The 21,782-nt window shown below is 46.7% G+C and overlaps 6 protein-coding genes and 1 non-coding gene across 7 annotated transcripts; 5 read left to right on the top strand and 2 right to left on the bottom strand.

Annotated features, from left to right (window-relative positions):
- Positions 1–4,691: 4,691 nt before the first annotated feature.
- Positions 4,692–5,327, top strand: JR316_0001600 (uncharacterized protein; the record flags this gene model as incomplete). Its single annotated transcript, XM_047887402.1, has 3 exons — positions 4,692–4,983; positions 5,034–5,132; positions 5,185–5,327. 3 exons carry the CDS (start codon positions 4,692–4,694, stop codon positions 5,325–5,327), a joined length of 534 nt encoding a protein of 177 aa, XP_047752325.1.
- A 278-nt stretch (positions 5,328–5,605) lies between these two features.
- Positions 5,606–5,692, top strand: JR316_0001599. The gene has a single exon. It is a non-coding gene; the product is annotated as a tRNA-Trp (tRNA).
- Positions 5,693–6,668: 976 nt separating this feature from the next.
- On the bottom strand, positions 6,669–8,771 carry JR316_0001598 (uncharacterized protein; the record flags this gene model as incomplete). Its single annotated transcript, XM_047887401.1, has 6 exons — positions 6,669–6,720; positions 6,775–7,172; positions 7,244–7,391; positions 7,466–7,541; positions 7,617–8,540; positions 8,615–8,771. 6 exons carry the CDS (start codon positions 8,769–8,771, stop codon positions 6,669–6,671), a joined length of 1,755 nt encoding a protein of 584 aa, XP_047752324.1.
- A 621-nt stretch (positions 8,772–9,392) lies between these two features.
- On the top strand, positions 9,393–12,281 carry JR316_0001597 (uncharacterized protein; the record flags this gene model as incomplete). Its single annotated transcript, XM_047887400.1, has 1 exon — positions 9,393–12,281. One exon carries the CDS (start codon positions 9,393–9,395, stop codon positions 12,279–12,281), a length of 2,889 nt encoding a protein of 962 aa, XP_047752323.1.
- Positions 12,282–15,299: 3,018 nt separating this feature from the next.
- JR316_0001596 (uncharacterized protein) lies at positions 15,300–17,003 on the top strand (the record flags this gene model as incomplete). Its single annotated transcript, XM_047887399.1, has 4 exons — positions 15,300–15,343; positions 15,472–16,044; positions 16,096–16,445; positions 16,504–17,003. 4 exons carry the CDS (start codon positions 15,300–15,302, stop codon positions 17,001–17,003), a joined length of 1,467 nt encoding a protein of 488 aa, XP_047752322.1.
- A 342-nt stretch (positions 17,004–17,345) lies between these two features.
- Positions 17,346–18,690, bottom strand: JR316_0001595 (uncharacterized protein; the record flags this gene model as incomplete). Its single annotated transcript, XM_047887398.1, has 4 exons — positions 17,346–17,564; positions 17,616–18,055; positions 18,285–18,533; positions 18,582–18,690. The coding sequence occupies 4 exons, from the start codon at positions 18,688–18,690 to the stop codon at positions 17,346–17,348; spliced, it is 1,017 nt and encodes a 338-aa protein (XP_047752321.1).
- Positions 18,691–19,232: 542 nt separating this feature from the next.
- JR316_0001594 (uncharacterized protein) lies at positions 19,233–21,720 on the top strand (the record flags this gene model as incomplete). Its single annotated transcript, XM_047887397.1, has 3 exons — positions 19,233–19,358; positions 19,417–21,034; positions 21,086–21,720. 3 exons carry the CDS (start codon positions 19,233–19,235, stop codon positions 21,718–21,720), a joined length of 2,379 nt encoding a protein of 792 aa, XP_047752320.1.
- Between the last annotated feature and the right edge of the window lie 62 nt (positions 21,721–21,782).

Here is a 21,782-nt window from a genome sequence, read left to right as displayed (position 1 = left end):
TCCTACTCCAAAATGAGTTCACTGCAAATATCGAGCCTGATACAATCCATATTGGGTTTGGTTTCTGCGGGAACATCGCACATGAGATGTTTTCCTGGGACATCTCCGCCGCTCCGTCCGTCCAAGCTTGTGTTTTCTTTTCTCCACCAACAGTCAGTCGGAGTTCAATAATAAGCTGCTATATCAGGCGGTAGTGTCCCTTTGTCCAATTGTAGTGCACCGAAAAGGTATACGGGTTTCTAAACCTTTCGAGGGGAACTGTATCATCTTGACATGTTCTTTGCTCTCCTTCGCCGACCTCTCGCATCGCATCTTTGAAAGGATGTCCAGAATTTGATCAAATGGCTGTAACGGAGATTGCAGCATGAGAGTAGCAACCTAAACACGGAGGGGTCCCTTTCGGCCTAGAGGGCCGTTCATTGTTCTACCCCCTCACTAAGGAAGACTGTTGCTGGATATGTCAACGATAGGTTCGCCTTTGTGTGATTGACGTCCATGAATCTCGGACATGGCACAATATATATGATTCTTTCATTCCACTCTACACTTATGCGGCGTGCTACGCAAAAGCGAAGATGGGGATAAATGACTTAACGGAACTTTCAATGATTGTTCTGCGTGATGAAGGAGAGACGCTATCAGATATGGACTCGGACATAGGCGGAGCCACATTCTTCTGGAAAGCAAAAAGACTGTTAGAGAATGTTAAAGCGCTGTCAAAAATGATGATAATCAATCCATCCACGCAGGTTATTTATCCTTTCTTGAAAGCGTAACACAAGTCTAGTCTCACGAAGACTGTCTGAGACAATCAGATATTGGTCAGTCCGGTTAAACTACCGTACGAAATGTGACTACTGCACGTAATGGATCTGCATCCATGGTTTCTAGTAACTTACATTTGTGGGTTTGCAGCCTAAATGCTTGACGTCCGATGGTGTATGTAAGTAAGGAACCCAAGCTGTTCAAAAGCTACATGTAACAATTTGGTCTATCTCAGCCGTACCTTACGTGAGCCCGTAAATCCAGTTGAACTCGTCTAATTTCATCGACCGGCGCTTGAATTCACGGACTCTGAAAGGACAAAGGTGCGTCATCTAATACTCCCTTCAAGGAATTGGGTGCTTAATTTTTTAGCTGTACTACAGCCGTCTAGTACAGCTTCATGTGGGTTGAAGGCAAAACTCCATGTTGCGGAGTTGTTACTCTGCGTTCAGGTCGCTCGAGACCCTGACACGTATTACGCTGTATCCCAATGGCATAAATGTCTGACTGACTGATGGTAGGACGCACGATTGATGTGTACAGGCCTGGCTTACTACGTCCAATAGCTTTCAAAGACGTTTCTTGCCCTTGGCTGCTCTGCACAGCACTGAAACTACCATACGGAGCAGTGGCAGGGAGCGATCATATGAAAAATCTATCCCTGCTTGGCAAAACAGAAATACGAATTGGATTACGAGTTCGCAGTTCTGAGCATGTCCCAGCGCTCAAACGGCCTCCCGTACCCGATTGAAGGGTAAATACCATGAGCTCACCTGTGACACCACTGCCCTTTATCAGAGGAGTCGTGCATTCTATGATATAATAAAAAAAAATCCTATATCATCGCACCACTGAATCCTCATTCTACAACACATAATCATTTCTACCATGCTGCATGTTTTGTAATTTAGGAATTTTTAGTGCACCACGGCTCCAACTTTGATTCTACTTCGAACCGGACGTTCTTTGTAGGTTCCCTATTGGTAACGAAATTCACACACCGCAGAATAGCAGACTGATGGCGAAATATTTTGAAGACAATCCAGGCTTCCCAAGTTCCAGTCCTGGAAATTGTACTTCCTCGACATGCGGCGTCAATTGCCGAGAGAAACAGATTTAGAACACACGAGGTGCATGGAGGCGTACGAGTGGCGTATGTCTGATACGGATATATCCGGCAACTCACTCTCAGATCTGGATCACAAAGGCCTTTAGATGAGTATCCACGTGGACGAGTTTGCCCCTCACGTCTTTGAAATGGTTGCTTATTCAGGCCTTATTCTTGCCCCTATTCTTGTCCCAATCTGTCGAAAGCGTGGCCGAAATAATCTGAATTTGTCCTACTTTCTCTTGACAATATTTCGGTGGCTGATCCATACAACGTGGCAGGTTACTGTGACCGCTAAAGAATTTATAGGCTTCTGGACTTTGCACGATGAGCAGGTTGGTGGCTTTGGTGATAAATTCATCTGATTTTCGAGATGGAAATTGACATGGTCGCCAACTTTCAACTAGTGAGGATCCTATGTCATGACTAGTAGTTATTTCTCAGGATGGTCTGTGCACAAATGCTTCATGAGCAAAGTCATGACGAAGCGTAAATCAAATACCCCTTTCAAATCACTCACCACAGAAGCATCGTGGTGCCAAAACGTATAATAATGGGCCGAATCATTTCATTACAAACTCAACCTTTTACTAACGCCGATCAACGATATTTTTACCGCCTCTTTATCAGTCAACTCGGGATGCTTTTTCTCTCCTTTGCGCAGTCTTGCTTTCTCCACGTTGATAACTGGGAGAAAGAGGTCGGTTTTGAACAACTTTCTGTAAGTTCTTCCACGTGGCGTTCAAGAATCATTGGTTCAGTGTGGTGTGGAAAGGATGCAGGTATTATAATAATGGAGTAATATAACCCTAAAATAGATCCAGTTATTCCGATTACTGTGGTAAAGGATTATTTCGTCACTGGCTTATCACCTTAAGGCTTAAGAAACTCAGAAGTCTGATAAGACCACCGTATCTGAGACGTGAACCATGGACTAGGAAATGATATCACTTATCTTCGTATGTGGAAGGAAAGCTGCCTGATATTTCCCACCCGCTCATGCAACCAAACTGCGGTTACTACAGGGCTCTCTTCACGTCCTACGACCCAATATTCTCTGAGTACACACGAGTTTCTCAAAGCAGCATTGCTCATCCAATTCCACGGAGCTTTTAGTACATGCAACTCAAAATCAGAGTGGAGAAGGGAAACAGAGGGAAAGCTATGACAGCGATTTTCCACGTCTGGCAGGCATACGCAACTTCCTTTCCATAAAAAAACTTAGTGGGAGATTCATGTATATTTTCCCGAAATACCATCACATCAACCTTCTTTCACTCTCTTCTGACAAGCCAACATAACACTTTTAGGAGTCATGCTTACGCAATGTGCTATATAGAGCTCTTTGTGAGCCTAATTGGCAAAGGTTGTCGCACAACTGCCACCCTTAACGCACCAACTGGAGAATAGATTCTTCCACTGCAACATATTATCTTGGTTGTATAGTCATCAACTCTTCCAGATTATTTGAACCTGTAAGCATTGCCGCAGCCGCAGCTTTGATATCGCTTTGCATGTCCTTTTTTGACTTTATTTACCCTGACCATCTCACCCCAGTTAACGAGTTATGGGTTTGACCACACAAATATATTGGCGTCTAAAAATATAGTAAACGGCCCTTTACTATTGACTCCGAGGTCATGAAAACAGCGCCACTTCGGAGTGCGTTCAACCATATTCTTTGATACCATGACCTTCAGAAAGAGTCGTCTGACAACAGCATATGACATTTCATCCATTTTCAATGAAAATTAGTCCCTGGTTCAGAGTTAGTTCAATTGAGATTTATATCAACCCTTTTGTGTGACATGAAGAAAGCTTTCCTTTCATTTGCGTTGTTTGGTGTTGAAGGACAGTATTGGTTTACTTATTTGCATCCCCTCATGGATATCCTTGGTTATACTCTAGCATGACTGCTGTAGTGCGTTGCACTAAAGTGGTGTGGCCCGTCGCTACTGGTGCTTGTGTTAATGTGTTAGTCAAAACATAAAGGCTTCAACAAGGTCCGAGTTTGATCGGCCTCGAGCCGGACTGTATAGCCAACACTATAATGAAATGAATTAGACAGTATAACACATTATTAGCACGCTCATTTATGGGTGGTTTTCTTATAAAGGAGACATACCAATGTATAAATGACGTTATTAATGTATGAAAAACAAATGAGTTATCAAGATTAAAGGATTTCTGTGAGACAAGAGCTTTTGATTTCAAATGAGAAGAAAACGCGCTACGTACTTTACAGGAGTTCTTAATGTTTTTTTTAAAAAAATACAAAACACTAGCAGTAATTGCGCTCCTTAGTTTTACATCTGGAGCACGCTATTGCGTGAATGTAATTTCAGTAAAATTATCTTTAAGAAAATCTAGGTAGGACCAGTAAACGAAGAAAAGAATAAACTTATGGTCAACCTCCAATGTAATCTTATCTTATCACCGGATTTCGGCGCCGATAAGTAAGTACCTTGACATACATGCACGTGCAACTCATTTATTACGGCCGATTAAAGACCGATTGCGTCTTTTCATCATGATTTGACGATTTGATGCGCCATTGCGCGACACTCAGTTTATCACTCCATAATGCTTTCCATGGATTGTCATTCTTTTCCACTTTATAACCTGCATTGGGAAAATAGTTTATCTTCTCAACCAACTTACGTCTTTTGAATCCGTCAGAAACACATATTAACCCTGCACCTTATGAATAATCAATATTCGAACGAACAGGATACACCACATGAAAGAACTTCATTAATTCAAACAGACATTGGCAACATGTATGTTCCTGTTACTGGTTGGCTTCAAATTATTGTCAATGAAAAATAGTACCTTTAACTCAGAAAGTCGGTACAGCAGTCGACAGAGGTCTCCCAGTGCATCCCCATCTTACCACTCCACCGCTTCACGCGGAGAACCTCTATTTAATCACAGCAACATAACCACAGATAGGGAAACTACACCATCTTCTGATGAATTCTCGAAATTAGTATCAGGTGTTAACCTTCGTCTCTTAAACGTTGGAAGCGTCGCTAGAGATCATCTGGCTTCGGAGAGAACCTACCTGGCGTATGTGCGGACAAGCCTGGCACTTTCTTCTGTTGGAGTTGGTACGTGCGGAAGTTATGCTTATCACTGATAATGTTCATTATTAGACTAGCGCTGGTTCAGTTTCTCCAACTTGGTCATACCACAAAGGCCTTCGCCGAACCACTCGGGACGATTTTGATATGTGTTGGGTTGATCGTACTTCTCATCGGTATATCTGACCACTCGAGCCGTCGTAAATCCGCTTAATATATTCTATGCAGGGACTCGACGGTTCTTCTTGGTTCAGAGGAGCCTCGTGAATGGGTACTACCCTGTCTCGTCCCTCGAAATGGCATTCATAAGTTTTGCATTGGGATCCTTAGTCACTGCGACCTTTGCCATTATACTTTCTGGGCGCGAATAATTTGAACCTACTCAATTGCTTCGATCCGGTCTTCTACAGATGCTTGCCGGTTTTTTTACTAAGAGCACCGTAGGCCCACTGTTCAAGTGACTTTTGAAAATTCTTCCATATCTCAAGTTATTTCCATCAACCTATTTACGTTATCTGTATACATGCATTTCGGAAACTGTGATAGCTCTTAGCACCCTACATTCTTCATTCTCTATGGTGTTTCCTTGCGTACTTATCTCTTTCCAATGCGCTGCGGCGGAGGCGCGTTACAGAGACTTCGGTTGCAAGACCCCCTAGCTCAGTGGTAGAGCGTGTGATTCCAGCCATTGAATGGAAGTTCCACAAGGTCATCCGTTCAACTCGGGTGGGGGTCATGTTTTGTTTTGCTCTTACCTCAAACGTAAACGGAAGAGCCACGGATAAATCACAGTCATTTTACCTGTGGGATTTTACAACATACAATGGTTATCACTCCAGTTGTAAAAAAGCTCAACATTGTTCTTTACCACTGATCATCGATCATATTTCACTTTCTTGTCCGATAATACGAATTAATGTAGACGCCCATGATTGGACTTGCAAAGTGGTATAAAAATTGAATTGTTCTGACAGAAACCTTAAAATCCGAGCAATCATAACTGGAATACTTCACACTACGATTACCTCTGATTTGTACCAGTGATACTGCCTCCAGATTTGAAAATCGTATCAGACGGGCTAAAGCTTACGCGCGCTAGTCGTGCGGCACTGGCGATGATGTTCCCACGGATATACTTAGTGTGTGCATGTCAAACGCTTCTTTCCATCATCCATCATCGACATCAATCGTTTCTCAGCGTCCTGCAGGATAAACACCTACTTTTCAACAATATTCTATACCGCAACGTCTGCCTGCCGTGATATTGGATTAATATTGGCTCGTGTAACTTTCAAATTGGCCCTTGTCCATGGATTTTTTAAATTTATGAAATTGGATCCTTCACTCATGACTCAGGCCGCAGGATTGTATTCGACGTCTTCAGAAGTTCAGCCGGTTGCGTCTCGTGTACTTTTTTGGGGTTATATGAACAGTTCCTAGTAAGTCTTACGTTTGGATACACACTCTAAATCAGACGGTGCTTTGGTTATCACTTGCTTTGCCAGATACTTGTAAAACTTCACATGTAGTGACGAAGCCTCATCACGAGAAACATTGACATGGATAGTCTGGAGGTGTCCATGACTGGTCAAAATCCAAGCCAAGGAGTGGATTTTGAAGGTTCACTCGACTCGTAAGCAGCGACTACTTTGCCCCTTAGATGTAGACGTTTTGAGGTGCAGACCTACTGTCTCGAAGGGGTTTACTGACACTCAGACCTTGAGAATATCGAACCGTTCGTGTCCCATGTATACTTCCGTATGCCTGTCCATCCCATCAGCAGTTAAACATGTACAGACACTCAAAGAATGTGCTCACGTTTTGTTCAGGGTCTTCCACGCACCCCTCCTGGAGCGATATGTTACCTCGAGCTCGAGCTCAAGCTTCATTGGCTGTCGATGCTCCCCCAGCCTCAGCAGGAGCGCAAACATCAGGGGGTCCACAACACTCATCCCGGCACCCTTAGTCTCCGCCGCCGCCGCGGCGTCGACACTGAGGTTGACAACAAATTCACTCTCCTCGTTTGCGACCTCCCCGCGGGCGTGTTGGCCGGCGAGCACCGTCGTCTGTTGAGATGACATGCGGTTGAGGCGCCCCTTGACCGAAGGCGTGAGTCCCGAGAGGCCAAGTGTGGCCTCTGCAGTTGTCTGCGACGTCTTTTGGACCTCCATCTCCGCGAGCGAGGCGGGGCCGTCCTCCGGTGAGCAGCATATGTTCTGTGTTCCGAAAAAAGAAGGGAAATTTAGGTCTGTGCATGTTGGGAGGTTCTTATGGCGTTGAGCCGTACCTTTATTTGCAACTTGGGGTAGTGCCACGTATCGTGTACGAATTTCCCTCTCAACCGCACCGCTGTGCACTGCTTCTCCGAATCGTCTCCGCGCTGCAGGCGAAAGGACAGAATACTGTACGGGATGTTATTATTATCTTTGTCGTATCTGGAAATATATGTATATTAGCCAGTACCCAGAATACCATTCACAAGAATGAGGTGACGAGGAAGGACACATACCGGATCTCGACTTGCACAATCTTGTACAGATCAGCCGTCTTGTCGTTGCGGTGCAGCGAAAAGAGCACGCGATCGGCTAACGAAAATACATTAGCAGTCAGACAACCTGAGTCGATATCGACCGTCTTAACATGGCTAAAACGTAACGTACGTTTATTGCTCAGAGACTGCTTGTTGAGCGATTCTCGGAGCATCGCAGGTTCTGACCTGGACCTTGGCGTGGATATCGACATCGACATCGACGGTGACGGAGATGAAGATGGAGTTGGTGGAGGGGATGGAGGCCGCATATTTGCAACGTCGGTGCTGGGGTTCGTGTTGGCGATGTTGGTATTAGTGTTGTTGTTGGGGCTGCTGGGGTTGGTGTTGGCGGTGTTGGCGTCGGTGTTGGTGTTGGTTTGGGAGTGGGAAGCGCTTTGCACATGTAGGGGAGTGTGGTGAGAGGTGCTTTGGGTGTGGGGTATACACGGACCATGAGCAGTGTTTTGGACATATGCGGTGCTCTGAACATTAGAGGAGCCATAATACGGCGTGATCTGACCATGGGGGCCGTTGGGGACATGCGACGTTGTCTGCACATTCGAAGGTGCACTTTGGGCATGGCCGCTTTCTGTTGCAATGTCCTGCGCAGGCTGCAAAAACTGATGCTGATACGGATTGGAATACGGTTGGATCTGCATCTGCGAATGCGTGAGGGAAGACGAATGTGGTGATATATCAAGAAGTGGTGTCCCCGACCATCCCTCTATTGCTTGTTTATGTGTCTGCACGAGCGCCCCCTCGACCTGGTCACCTCCTTTAACATCAGAACAGCACGCGCGATTGGGAGCGTGAGCAATATAGATGTCACCCTCAGACACCAATTGCTTGCTAGCCTTATGATTTCGGAAGTGCGCCTGCTTGAACGCTGTTATGGGGCCGCGTGGGGTATGCATCTGGTACTGTTGCTGCTGCTGCACGAGGCTGCTGGAGGAACCTGGATCTGAACGGTTGTGCACAGTGTTCTCTGGGTGCGTGTACCTGCACAGCATACCTCCCGAGTCGCGTGCCAGTTGATTTCTGAGGCGTACTGGTGCTTGAGAGATGGACATTGATAAATGGAATGTCAGGTCAAACACTTGACTCGACTCGCTTCAAAGAAAAACGTACAAAAGCCGTGTGCGTAGTTGTGGTCATAGATAAACACGCTCCCAGCTGTGGTGGCGAATAAGCTCCCCTCCGAGTCCTCAAAGACTGCACCCTCGAATGCGTTAATGCCTGCTCCTGAAGATACGCCGTTGGGCCTATCCTGCGCTTGCGTAAGCATTGTAAGGACGGTGTGTTAATGGTGGGCAGAATTCGGGCCAAGGACAAAGGTAGGTATAAAGGTGGGCAGGGGTTGTACATTGCAGTGCTCTATTATCTTTAAGACAGCGGCAGTGAAGCCTGTGTGAACCGCAGGTGGCAAGCGGCAACTGCCGACGTTGCACTGCCCACTGCAGTCACCAATGTCGGATTCATCTGGATTTAGTAATAGACTAGGAAGGTAGTGAGTATAGCCGTAGGTATCTATTTATTATCGTCATAAAGAAGAAACTGAAGTGCAGATCGCTGGTGTACCCTATTGTATACAACTCCTAAATCCTGTATCCTGTAAAATCCAATCCGCGAGTAGGCATGTAAAGTAAACAAAGATGGGGCGTATGTGTTGGTCAGGCTGTCTCAAGACGGAACTTTGGAACGATAGCGAAGATATGAGGTAATTAGAAACATTAGAAACAGCAGGGGCAAGAACCGAACTCTCGACGACGCGCCACAATTTTTCAGTCGGAGTCCTGTTCGGTAAAAAATTGCCGCCCCTGAAATCAAAAACTGCACGATATTCAGTATCCAAGGTGAACCGTAACGCACTTGTTCTGCGGAACATCCAGACTGGAACACGGCGCTCATGAACCTTGAAGACGGGCTTGTTGCGCGATCTAATCATTTGGGGACTATTGAGGACATAGACGATACCATTGTTCATCACCAAGCTGCACTCAAACTTCTGTCCCCTGATCAAACCGATAACAACGCAGTCTTCTTTGCTCTTGGGATTTCATTTCTGTATCGTTATAAAAAGTTGGGATTAATCAAAGATCTTCAGGAATCAATTCTGAATTTCCGTAAATCGGTTGCTTTATGTGCCCCTGGCCACCCACAACGCACTTTGTCTCTTCGGAACCTCGCTCTGGCCCTACAAGATAGTTATAAGCAACAAGGAGACATTGATGCTATACAGGAAGCCATCACATTGCACCGTGAGGCTCTTAGTGGCCATCCTTCTGGCCATCCAAATCGTCCAGCATCTCTCAACCATCTTGCGAACGCTCTTCGAACTCTCTATCGGCAGCAAGGAGCCACAAAAGATTTAGAAGAATCAATCTCACATACTCGTGAATCACTTGGCCTGTGTCCTATTGGTCATCCAGATCGTTCACAGTCTCTACACAGCCTAGCCAGTGCACTCCAATCTCGCTACGAACTGAATGGATCCATGGAAGATCTAGAGGAGAGTATAACCGCACATCGCGAGGCATTGAGCCTCCGCCTTCCTGGCCACCCAGAGCGCCAGAAATCTCTTAACAACCTGGCTGTTGTCGTCATGCATCACTATGATCAAATTAGCACAGCGGAGGACCTGGAAGAGGCCATTTCACTGCATCGGGAGTCTCTTGTTCTGCTTCCTCCAGGCCATCCAGACCGCTCTGTCCCGCTTAACAACCTCGCCAACACACTCAAAATACGATACGTGGGATATGGTGAGGTTAAGGATCTGGAGGAAGCTATCTCATGTCACCGCGAAGCACTAGCTCTATGTCCTCCTGGACACCCTAGTCGACCAAAGTCTCTAAATAACCTTGCTACTGTGATTCAGCTTCGCAGTGTGCAGCAAGATGGCTCCATAGATATGGATGGCCTAAAAGAAGTAATATTTTTACACCGCCAAGCTCTCAATCTTCGGCCTAACGGACATCCTGATCGCCCAGGGTCTCTCAACAATCTCGCCTATGTTTTACGGACTGCATACGAGCAACAAGGAAACTTGGAGCACCTTGAAGAAGCCATTGTGCTACATCGCGAAGCACTTGATCATTTCACGAGTGGTCACCCACGCCGTTCGTTGGCGCTCCAAAGTATGGCGTGTGTGCTTGCCAGTCGTCATAAGGAGTTGCATCAGGAACAAGATCTCGAAGAAGCCTTTCAACTGTACCAAGAGGCCTCAGAGGATCCCACATCGTTTCTACAAAACCGGGTGACCGCATCTGTAACCTGGATGAAACAAGCATTTTACTTCCGGCATAACACCCTTCTTTCCGCATGTAAATCGACAATGCATCTTCTTAACCGCTCTTTGATTGTCCACGGAGACATCGAACGACAACAACAATTTCTAGCAACAGCCAAGGTCCCAAAATATCTGGCGTCTGACGCCGCCGCGGCTGTCATAGATACAGGAAAGCTCGAGGAGGCTGTGGAGTTGCTTGAACAAGGAAGAGCACTGCTGTGGTCTAAGGTGGCGTCGTACAAAGATCCATTGGAGGAGCTTCGTCGGGTCGAAGGAACCATCGGACTAGCTGATCGACTGGGATCTATAAATTCCCAGCTGGAAGGGATCCTTCTGAAACCCGAAGGGTCTACTCTGGAGGGCGACGTTATGGTTTCATCCGCTCCGGGCCTGGACTCACAAGTAAGAAAACACCGAATTCTACAGGAAGAATGGGAGGCGACGGTGGAAGAAATTCGACAAATTGAGGGGTTTGAGAATTTCCTAAGGGCACCACCCTTCAAGATGCTTCAGACAGCAGCAGCGGAAGGTCCAGTCATACTTGTCAACATTAGCAAGTATCGCTGTGATGCGATCATTCTCTTTTCCAACAGAACCCCTACACTCGTCCCATTATCATATATCCGGCGAGAGGACTTGATCGAACAGGCCAGCAAACTTTCTTTCCCAAGAGAGATCATACGGACAGTTCGTGAACTTTGGAGCACAATTGTATCCCCTGTGGTTCAGAGACTCAAAGAGATGGGAGTTAGGGAGGGTGAGCGTATATGGTGGTGCCCAACATCCGAGCTATGCGCCTTGCCTCTTCACGCAGCCGGTCCATATCGGCCGGGAGAAAAAAATCTCCCTGATATCTATATATCTTCTTATACCCCTACATTATCCGCGTTGATTAAAGCGAGGTCGAACCTCAATCAGAAACTCAATATTCCAAAGCTGCTCGTAGTGGGTCAGCCTGGACATCACCTCACAAGGGTTCACGATGAAGTAAATATTATTCGACAACACGGGGAGCATGTAAACGTCCTCATGGAATCCAAAGCTACTCGCAACTCGGTACTAGCACTTCTAAAGCAATATTCATGGGTCCATTTTGCATGCCATGGCCGCTTAGGCAGCAAAGAACATCCCTTCAGGGCGTCGTTCGAGCTTCATGGCAAGCCTCTCACACTTCTAAGTCTCATGCGAGCAAAGTTACCAAACGCCGAGCTCGCATTTCTTTCTGCATGTCACAGTGCTGCGGGAGACACTCGTACCCCAGACGAAAGCATCCATCTCTCGGCTGCGTTGCAGTTCTGTGGATTCCGAAGCGTGGTAGGGACTATGTGGGAAATGAACGACGAGGATGGGCCGACCATTGCGCAGGCATTCTACAAAGATATGTTCCGCGATGGGACTATGGCCAATTTCAAAGATTCTGCTAAAGCGTTGAATTCAGCTATCAGGACAATGAGAAAGAATGGAATACCGTTGGATCGATGGATTATGTTTATCCATATTGGTGCTTGAGATAAAGCAACCCAATTACTATGGCTGTCCGTTATGGTTGCCGGATATGCTACCCTAGGGCTACATATCCCGGAAAGAACAAAAACAAGTACATGTGTACTCACACTGACACTCTACTGGTATTTATAGTGTTGATTGATATGATCGTCGTGAATGACACTGCAATTGGATTATCTTAATTATCGGGCACCAGGAAATCAGCGTGGTTAGCCCGCGTGCGACCTATTTTTGCGTGCCACGCATAAATGCGAATCAGCAAATTTGTGTGTCTTTCACATGACTTTGCGTGCGAAATGCTATGTCTTGCGTGTACATGATGTTGAAACGCGTGCAGCGTTGTTGAAGTACCGTGCTATTTGCGTGCAAAGTTCTGTATAATATTCGCATGAAAATCAATGTATATTACACTATTTTCTGCAAGGAATGTAGTATGCTACGCATTCAGTTGTACTAAACAACTAATTGTCATCCAGGGAATGATGGTTTTGAAGATGTCCTTATTCTTGCTTTCCAGCCAAGCTTTTGCAGGAACAAGGTTTGAATCAACCTTTTCGCAAAGAAGGTCTTACAGTATCTTCTTTGCCGGTGTGAGAGCCTCGTCTACTTCACATGAATAAGGAGTTGATTATGGATCGGACAGTATATCATCGTCCGTGGGGATCTGAGATGCTTGTTCCCATTTTCCGAGCAAAATATCTATGATTATATGTAGGATTATTTCAGCCACATAGATGAACTGACCTGGATCTGACGACGTCCGTATCTATCACCCCACAAAGTCAACGATATCTAATTGACCCACAAAGCTCACAGTATCAGGTTTTACTCCAGGATCCTGAAATTGGCAACCTCGCCACCAGCGTACGCCAAATAAACCTTCGTTGTTCTTCAGATGAATTAAACGAGCGGGATACCAGAATGATCCGTGCTTTGCCAAAACTCCCTTCCTCGTCGAAGTCGTTCGTGTAAGGGCTTCTTTGAGAGAGTGCGATCTTCCATCTCCCTGAAACAAAAAGAATTGACATTTAATAGTGTAAAACAAACTTAGAGTGGAGTTAATACCTGCACTCAGAGACTTGTCTGCGATCAAACTTCTCCAAAACATCGAGATTGCAATGATGGCATGTGAATGTATCCTTTATGTGAAGCCTACACGCTCTGCCATGACGCTGACAAGCTATATGCGACAACTCTTGGCAGGAGTTGCACTGTATGACTGCACCTTCAAGATCATCACGATATAGTATTTTTCCGTTACCGGTGGCACCACAGCGACAATTAGTGGAGAAGAGTGGATCTGGCATAGATGAAACTTGAGAATGGGGGAGCGAGGATTCTCTGCCAGAATCTGAACCATTAGGTGGGACCTATTCTTCCATTTGTTTACCATCCAGCGAATTCGGTGGTTCTTCCCCTTCAACCTCACATTTAGCACCATCCAGCAAACTCGGTGGATCTTCCTCTTTATCAAGATGGTTCTCTACTATAGGCGTGTCAGGACGCTCTGACTCTCCAGTGTCGGACTTAGCGTCATCAATCTCCATGCAGTCTTCATCGGATACTTTGAGTTTCACTTTTTAATTTATTTGAATCTTTGAAACATTCAATATATCTAATGGTACATCCAAACATATTTTGCAGTAGAATAATACAAAACGCATTATCTCGTACTAGCGTGCAATCTTAAAGTGCTTGCGGGACCATCGCGTGCAGATCACAACTGTTTGCGTGCCAATTACACGCACTTAATTGGGTCGCGTGCTATTGCGTGCCGTCGCGTGCCATCGCGTTAACGTGGGAAAGTGGGTCGCGTGCTGCTTGCGTGGCAAATGCGTGCCTTTGAGTGCACCTAGCGTGCTGTGGTGTCACGCTGGTGGTCGTTGAACAACATAAGTTGCATGTCAAATAGACAAAATTGTCGTGTTTCTCCAAGTTCACCGTTTGATCGGATATTACCGATCATAAACCTTTGCCGATCTTATTGCCGACTCTTGGTTGGGGAGTCGGAGATTGTTGCAAGGCACACGCCGAGGGACACGGCATACCAAACCATCCCTTGTCACTTGAGTTCATTGTTTGTATGGCCCTGTAACAACAAATTGAAGTTCTACCGGTTCCGAGCCTCAAACACCTACACGTACCATGTATTATAGACTTTTAAAGGCATATATGATGTTAATTAGTTCAAATACAGCATAAACAATGTAATAACCTACATCCTAACTGCTTGATACCCATGGTGGTGGCCGGCATAGTACAAGGGCATACTAACAATACATTATTACGCACCAAATAATTATAAATAAACGCTAACGAGCACTTTTACATTAAAATCCTACGTGTGACACAGCTGTGACAATGCGTGCAGCACACATCAATATGCGTGCAGAACATAGTTCTTGCGCAAAAATGCGTGTCACGCAAGCACACGCAAAAACGCACGCACGCGAGCAGCCACGCTGATTTCTGTATGCCCTTAATTATCACACTTACAGCGATAACTTGAATACGCGAGGGCAGTGCAGCAAGTATAATGCTTAAATGGAGCACCGAAGCCAATTCAAGAAAGCCTTCCCTCCCATCATCTCCTTTGGCAGACCTAAACAGTCAACGCCATTATTTTACTCTCGACGATCAATGAACACTTCACATAATTCGGTGGCTTCGACAGGTATGGTTTCAGCCAAGTTGCTGGGCGCCGAGTTGTCTGCTAACAGCGTGCCTGACCGTTGCAGGATTTCGGGCGTATCCCAATGCTAGCTTCACCAACCTTTATAATCCAACGATTGTTGCAGGGGAGACGGTATACATAGGAAATGAACATGTGCATGGCCGTAATCAGGGTATTTATCGCAGAACCCTCAGAATTTGCGTGACAAACCTGATGATATGTGTAGAAACTCGTAATATTGTAGAATGGTTATCGCCGATAGCATCAGAATCAATTCATTATGATACCCTTTCAAAGCGAACACCGGGAACTGGAGAGTGGTTTCTGTCTTCTCCCCAATTCAAGAAATGGATGTTTGGTCAAAGAAGTATCCTGTTGCTGGATGGGAAGCGTGAGTATTATTTTGTTTCACTAATTGCCACGACTAAATGCCTGTGTAATTGCTGGCTCAGGAAAGACTGTTATTGCGTGAGTTTAGATGAACAAATTCTATATTTATTTCTTATTCACACAAACTAGGGCAATTGTTATTGAATACCTCATGAGGTTTTGCCTTGCAGATGTCTCTGGCTCCGAGGCTGTTCTCTTCCTGTACTGTCGACACAACGAAGCCTGGAATATATCGAATTATTTGGGGTCCCTGATTAGCCAGGTGCTCACAATGTACAGACACCTTCCGTCGGTTACAGAGGATGTCCATAACTTGTATGATGTGCATCGAACACAACGAAGCAGACCTTCAAAGACCGAGTTAGTCACAATACTTTACACTATGCTAATCTGTTTCAAAAATGGTCGACTTTTACTGGATGGTCTGGACGAGTTGCCGGATCGTGAACAGATTGAACTCATGTCTATTTTCCGAGGCCTTCCGGTTTCATTATTGGTCACATCACGAAAGATTGGTTTCGAGGTATTTGATTTTCCACAGGACACTATACACATGAACATAGGGGACCAAAATCATGAGGATATTCGCCTATTTCTCCACGATGCCATACCACGGACGGCTAGTGTTTCTCGGATACTGCGAAGAAACAAGGGATTTCTGGAGGAAATATGCGATAAGATCTTGACTATATCTAGCGGAATGTGAGTCAATTTCTCTATGACATTTTAAATATATTATTGATTCATTTTTAGGTTCCTACTTGCAACACTGAAGTCACAGTCCTTACAGGGGTACACCACCATGACAAGCTTATCAAATAGTTTAGATGGACTGCCCGACGATGTACAATCAATGTATCTCTCCCTTATGGGCAGGATTAATTCCCAAAAGGGGGAATACCCGTCCTTTGCGAAACGCGCCATTACTTGGATCATGTACGCTCGTCGCCCATTAACCATAGCTGAGCTCGAACATGCACTTGCTATGCGGGAGGAAGGGAGCACATTCAATGACAGAGACATTCCTGCCCAAGATACGCTTATCACTTCGTCCTGTGGGCTCATTGAAATTCAGCCAATAAGTCAAACTGTGCGCCTTGTCCGTGAGTCACCCCAGATTTGCACGATTGTTGGGGCAGTATTGACAAAAGGACTGTTTAGATCATACAGCATACGAGTTTTTGAATGATCACCCTGAGAATCTGATCCAGTCACCACACGCGTTTATTGCAAAGACATGCATTTCCTACCTGACTGCTTTCCACTTTACCACACTGGAAAAGTTGCCATATGCTGCCTTTGAAGCTCTGGTAAAATCTCACAATGCTCCTTTACTCGAGTATGCGTATCAGAATTGGACGGTTCACATCGGCAACTGTGATGCAGAATCATATCCCACTGAGGCTGTGCATAATTTTGTGGTCCAAACTCCCAATTTTCCGCTGTTTGACCCTCGGATTGGGTTCAATTGGTTCAATCCAGGCCACGTCATTGCATACTACGATCTCCGGGTGCCGTTCTTCTGGGATGACTTTTGCAACGTTCGGACAGCCAAGAAGTACACTCCTCTCACAATCGCTGCTTTGAATGGGTGCACCCACATAGGACAGTTGTATAATTACGTACCTTACGATATATTTAAAAATGATGAATTAACGTAACATACGGAGTGATTTACAATAAGTACTAAACTAAAAATAGCCCGTCCCCTACGGTCCAGCTGGAACGGCTAATTTAGCCCTTGCCACACGGGCCATTTATAAATAAATGGCCCCCTCGCTGGCCCATGACGGACCGTCATATTTGACCCGTCTGCGCATCACGGCAAAATTCGGAGCCGACTGCTTGCGGGAAGTACAGCCTTGCCGACACCGGCTCCGTGGTTTCCCAAAGCATTTTGCCCCGAAACTGATGACGGGAAGCAGCTTTACCGACAACGGCTCTGTGGTCTACCGACACATTTTGCTCCTGTAAATTAGAAACCACAAAATACATTTATTTGTCTACGCGGGGCTATACTTTATCAATGTCTCAAGGTCATTCTCTACAATAGCTATTCCATCGTCAATCTCGCTCAAAGCATTGCTGTACAAAATTTGAGTTTGCAGTTGATTGAGGGTGAGATTCTTTAGTGTAGTAGCTTTGTTGAGGTAACTGTTATCTCCCAACCTGGTATGCTTGATTTTGTCATGAGATTGGCGAAGCTGCTGCTCTGTATAGTTCTAGAAATACAAGTCAGATGTCTTGCCAATAATAAAAGCTTAGAAACATACAAAAAGAAAAGGTGGATTGAAGTAGCTTGTCCTTTCCTTTACCTCATCATACTCAATTTCCTTAGCTGTTGGAGGGCTACCGCTTGGATAACTTCCCATGGGGTCAGGTCTACCGTATGTCCTGAAATAGGGATTTCGAAGTAGAAGATGGCATGCCTCGGGGGGTGGGGAGTAGTGTCCACCCTTTCTCTCAGTCGATACCATAGGACGAGACTCGAGGATAATGGAATCTACAACAGATGTGTAGGAAATAATGGGAGTAATGGTGGGAACAGTGGGAGTTTCCTCCGCGGTAGGCTCATTGATCTGTAGTTCGGTGGAAGAGGAAGCCGCCGTTATGGCGGAGGAGATAGTTGCTGAAGGCTTCGGCGCAAGAAACTGCGCCGAAGATCGGGAAGTTTGCATTGCCACGACGGATTGGGCATCCTCACTGGAGGAATCTAAATCAATGACATCTAGTAGAATTCAGAGATGCAGTCAGAGAAATTACACTTAGTAAAGTAAAGTTAACTTGCCCAAGGGTGGGGGAGGAGGTACAAATGAAGAATCATTTACAGCAAGGTGTGTCTGTACTTCTTCAATAGGAGAGGATGAGTCTCTCTCAGAATTGGAATCTTCATATTCAGAGTATTTTCAGCAGATCCATTCAAAGGTGTTGTCAAGACATACCGAAATCTGGGGGTGGAACAAAAGAGTTATCATTTACTGCGAGGTTGACCTTTTGCTTTCCTTTGCCCTTATCATTCAAAGGTATAGTTTGTTCATCGGCAGATTCGGATCCGTTGTTGGAAGATTCATCATCTCCCGAACCGGTACCGGAGGATTTGTTGTCACCCGAACCGTCATCGGGGGAGTCATTACTTCCCGAACCATCATCGGAAGATTCATCACTTCCCGAACTCTCCTCATCGGATGTGTCTGTGGATAGGTGAGAGTCAATCATATATTATGAAAAGAACATCTTACTTGTAGCAGAAGGGGGTGATATTTCGGGAAAATTATTAGGATCAATGGCATATATTGTGGGTGTGCTATGTTTGTGATCTGAGCTGTCTGGATTTGATTGGGTGGGCATTGTAACTGCAGGGGATTTTCACTACCGCTCAGGTAGATTGCAGTAGGATTACTTACTGATCTTCTTTGGAGGAGGCTTTTTCAGTTGGTCGAGTAAATAAGTAAGCCTGTCTAGAGAGGTGGTGTCAATGACAAGGTTATGAGGGGAAGAAGTAGGCATTCCAATCCCAATTTCAACTGGCCAGGTTGATTATATATATCGGACCCAGGTTGATTATATATCGGACCATGGCTACCGTCCCGTGAAATGTTATCGCGGAACACTGTGCTCCGTGAAATATGCTCACCTGATCGGAGCAATGCATGCCGTGTGAATGCGAACTTCGCACATTTTTGCTGTATAAGTTGTCGTGCAATCACCTGACTTATGATTGCACTTGTTTGTGTTGAAGTCCAATTTCGGACATGTTCAATTTTGGACTTCGGACTTTTTTTTTTTACTTCTAACCTTGACACTTCCACTCACTCTACGCGCTTCGTCTACGCGTCTCTCCTCTCATCCACGCGACTTTCGAACCCATCACGCGACCTTCGATCTATACCATGGCTTCCACCTCCTCCGCATCCCTCAAGACCGATGTTGAACACTGGGAGAACATGGCTCGTTCCTCCATCGACGCCGGCGAGAAGATTTTTGGGTCAAGAATCGAGGTGCTGTGGACAGAACTGGTAAGTAACAGACTCCACATCACAGAAAAACATAACTTACATTGTTACACCTCAATAGGCCAAGGTGTTCCCCCTCCACACCCGCAATCCCAAAGCCTATCGGCTTTTCGACTACATCGGCCCCATCATCAACAAGGCGTGCCGCGACGGTTCTGACAACCAAGGTCGAACTGTACGCGAATTTGTCGTCGACTTTGCGGAGCTCCGCAAACAAATGGAGAACTTCGATAAATACGCCAGAGAGAGCAAAAAGCGAAAGGAAAAAGAGGGAAAAAGTAAAACCAAGGCCAATGAGATGGAGGAGAAGGAACAGGAAAGAGAGCGCGAGAAGGAAAAGAGGAGGCAGGAGAAGGAGGAAAAAGAGAAGAAGGAGAGGGAGGAGAAAGAGAGGGAGGCAAAGCGGGAGAGGGAGAGGGAGAGGGAGAGGGAGGAGAAGGAGAGGGAAAGGCAGCAGAGAGCAAAGGAGGAAAAAGAGAAGCGGCAGAGGGAGAAGGAGGAGAAGGAAAAGCGGCAAAGGGAGAGGGAGGAGAAGGAAAAGCGGCAGAGGGAGAGGGAGGAGAAGGAGAAGAGGGAGAGGGAGAGGGAGAGGGAGAGGGAGAGGGAGAGGGAGGAGAGGGAGAAGAGGCAGAGGGAGAGGGAGGAGAGGGAGAGGGAGAGGGAGGAGAAGGAGAAGAGGGAGAGGCAGAGGGAGAGGGAGGAGAGGGAGAGGGAGAGGGAGAGGGAGAGGGAGGAGATGAAGACCCACCCAAAAAAACGAAGCAGGACGGAGAAAAAATCCAAGCCGACCGTAGATTCCAGTGCGGAAGGCTCCGGAGCCGACACTATGCGCCCTTCAAAGGTCGACAAGGGCAAAGGCAAAGCCCCGCCTCCAACAGTCATCTCCTCCGGGAGTGAAAGCGAGCCGCGGGTCCGAAAATCAGCCCGAAAGACACCTGCAAAGCCGGAGACGTCTGCTCCGCCGAAGGCCAGCAGCAGCAGGAAAAAGCCTGCTTCCAAGTCGAAGTCCACCATCGGGACGGATACGGACCGAAGTGAAGATGAAGGTGAGGGTGAGGGTGAGGGTGAGGATAGCGAGGAGGAAGGAGGAGAGGACAACGAGGCTCCCCTCAAGAAGGCACGCCGTCGCTCAGAGGCTGAAGACCAGAAGAAAAACCTCGTCACCGTCACTCCTTCCTGCAAGGCCTGCCAAGCAAGGAAGAGGAGATGCAAGATGGAAAGGGGGCAAACCATCGTTGGGTTTGCCACTGAGGGATCGACTTTGATCCCTCAGTACTCTCGGGCTTGTGTCTTGTGCCGTCGCAACAAGACCAAGTGCGACTTGTTCCCGGGACGATCCGTTAAGCCGCCTGGGATGACTTTGACGACTCCAATTGTGGAGTACACGGAGATTTTGCGTGCCGAGAAGACGGCGGGATCTGATCTTCCCGGACAAGGGAAGAAGGGGGAACTTCCAGTTCCAAAGGATGTTGGGGAGTTGCTGGTGCAACTCTACGCCAAGCTGGGTGAGGTGGGTGAGGAGAATGCTGCTCTCCATAGCAGCCTTACCTCGCTCCATGCCAGAGTCACAAGTTTGACTCAGCTTTCTGAGAGGCAGAAAGCTCAAATGGAGTCAATGGAGAAGGTGATGAAGAGTATGGAGTCGAAGTTAGGTGAAATGAGGCTAGAGGGCAAACATGGTAAGTCTGTCCACTCTGCCAGCTACAAGTCTGCTTAACCCTCACACTCAGCATCACCTACTCCCCGGCCTCCTTCTCCTTCCCCGGCCCCTCCCTCCCCGCCTCCTGCTTCCCCAGCCCCTCCCTCCCCAGCCCCTCCCTCTCCGCCTCCTGCTTCCCCACCTCCTGCTTCCCCGGCTCCTCCTCGATTTTCTTCTCTGGCATCTTCAAATTCGCCGTCGTCTCCACCCCTGCCGCCTCCTGAGCCCATATCGCCACCACTTCAAAATCGTGAAGTTGGATCGTCGGCACCTCCATCACCACCGGGCCCCATGTCACCACCGCGTCAAAATCGCGAAGTTGGATCAACCGCGGGATCCAACTTGCCGCCGAGTCCGGGCCATGAAGAGCCGCCGTCACCCATGCCCCCAGCGCCAGACCACCTGCCGAAAGATGTCGAGATGGACAAGATCAATGAGGATCATAGATCCTCTGATCTGTCATCCCCTGAGCCAAGCGATGACGAGGCACCCGCTGAGAAGGTGAAAGGGAAGGCAAAGCAAAAAGGGAAGGAAAAGGTGGACCCCAAGGTGTTCAATGCGGCGACGAGGACTCGTGCTGGAAGAAGCGGAAAGCGCAAAGCAGCTGAGGAGCCAGAGACGCTACCTTCCCCCAAAAAACCCAGAGGAAGGGCCTCCAAAAAGTAATCACAGGTTGGGTGTGTTTTTTTATGTATGTTACCTACTTTCTTTTCCTGTGCTATATTTCA

The sequence above is a fragment of the Psilocybe cubensis genome, chromosome 2, assembly GCF_017499595.1.
Source record: "Psilocybe cubensis strain MGC-MH-2018 chromosome 2, whole genome shotgun sequence".
Taxonomy (NCBI): Eukaryota; Fungi; Basidiomycota; class Agaricomycetes; order Agaricales; family Agrocybaceae; genus Psilocybe; species Psilocybe cubensis.
The sequence above is the reverse complement of the archived record's forward strand: the minus strand, read 5'-3'. Positions and strand labels throughout refer to the sequence as shown.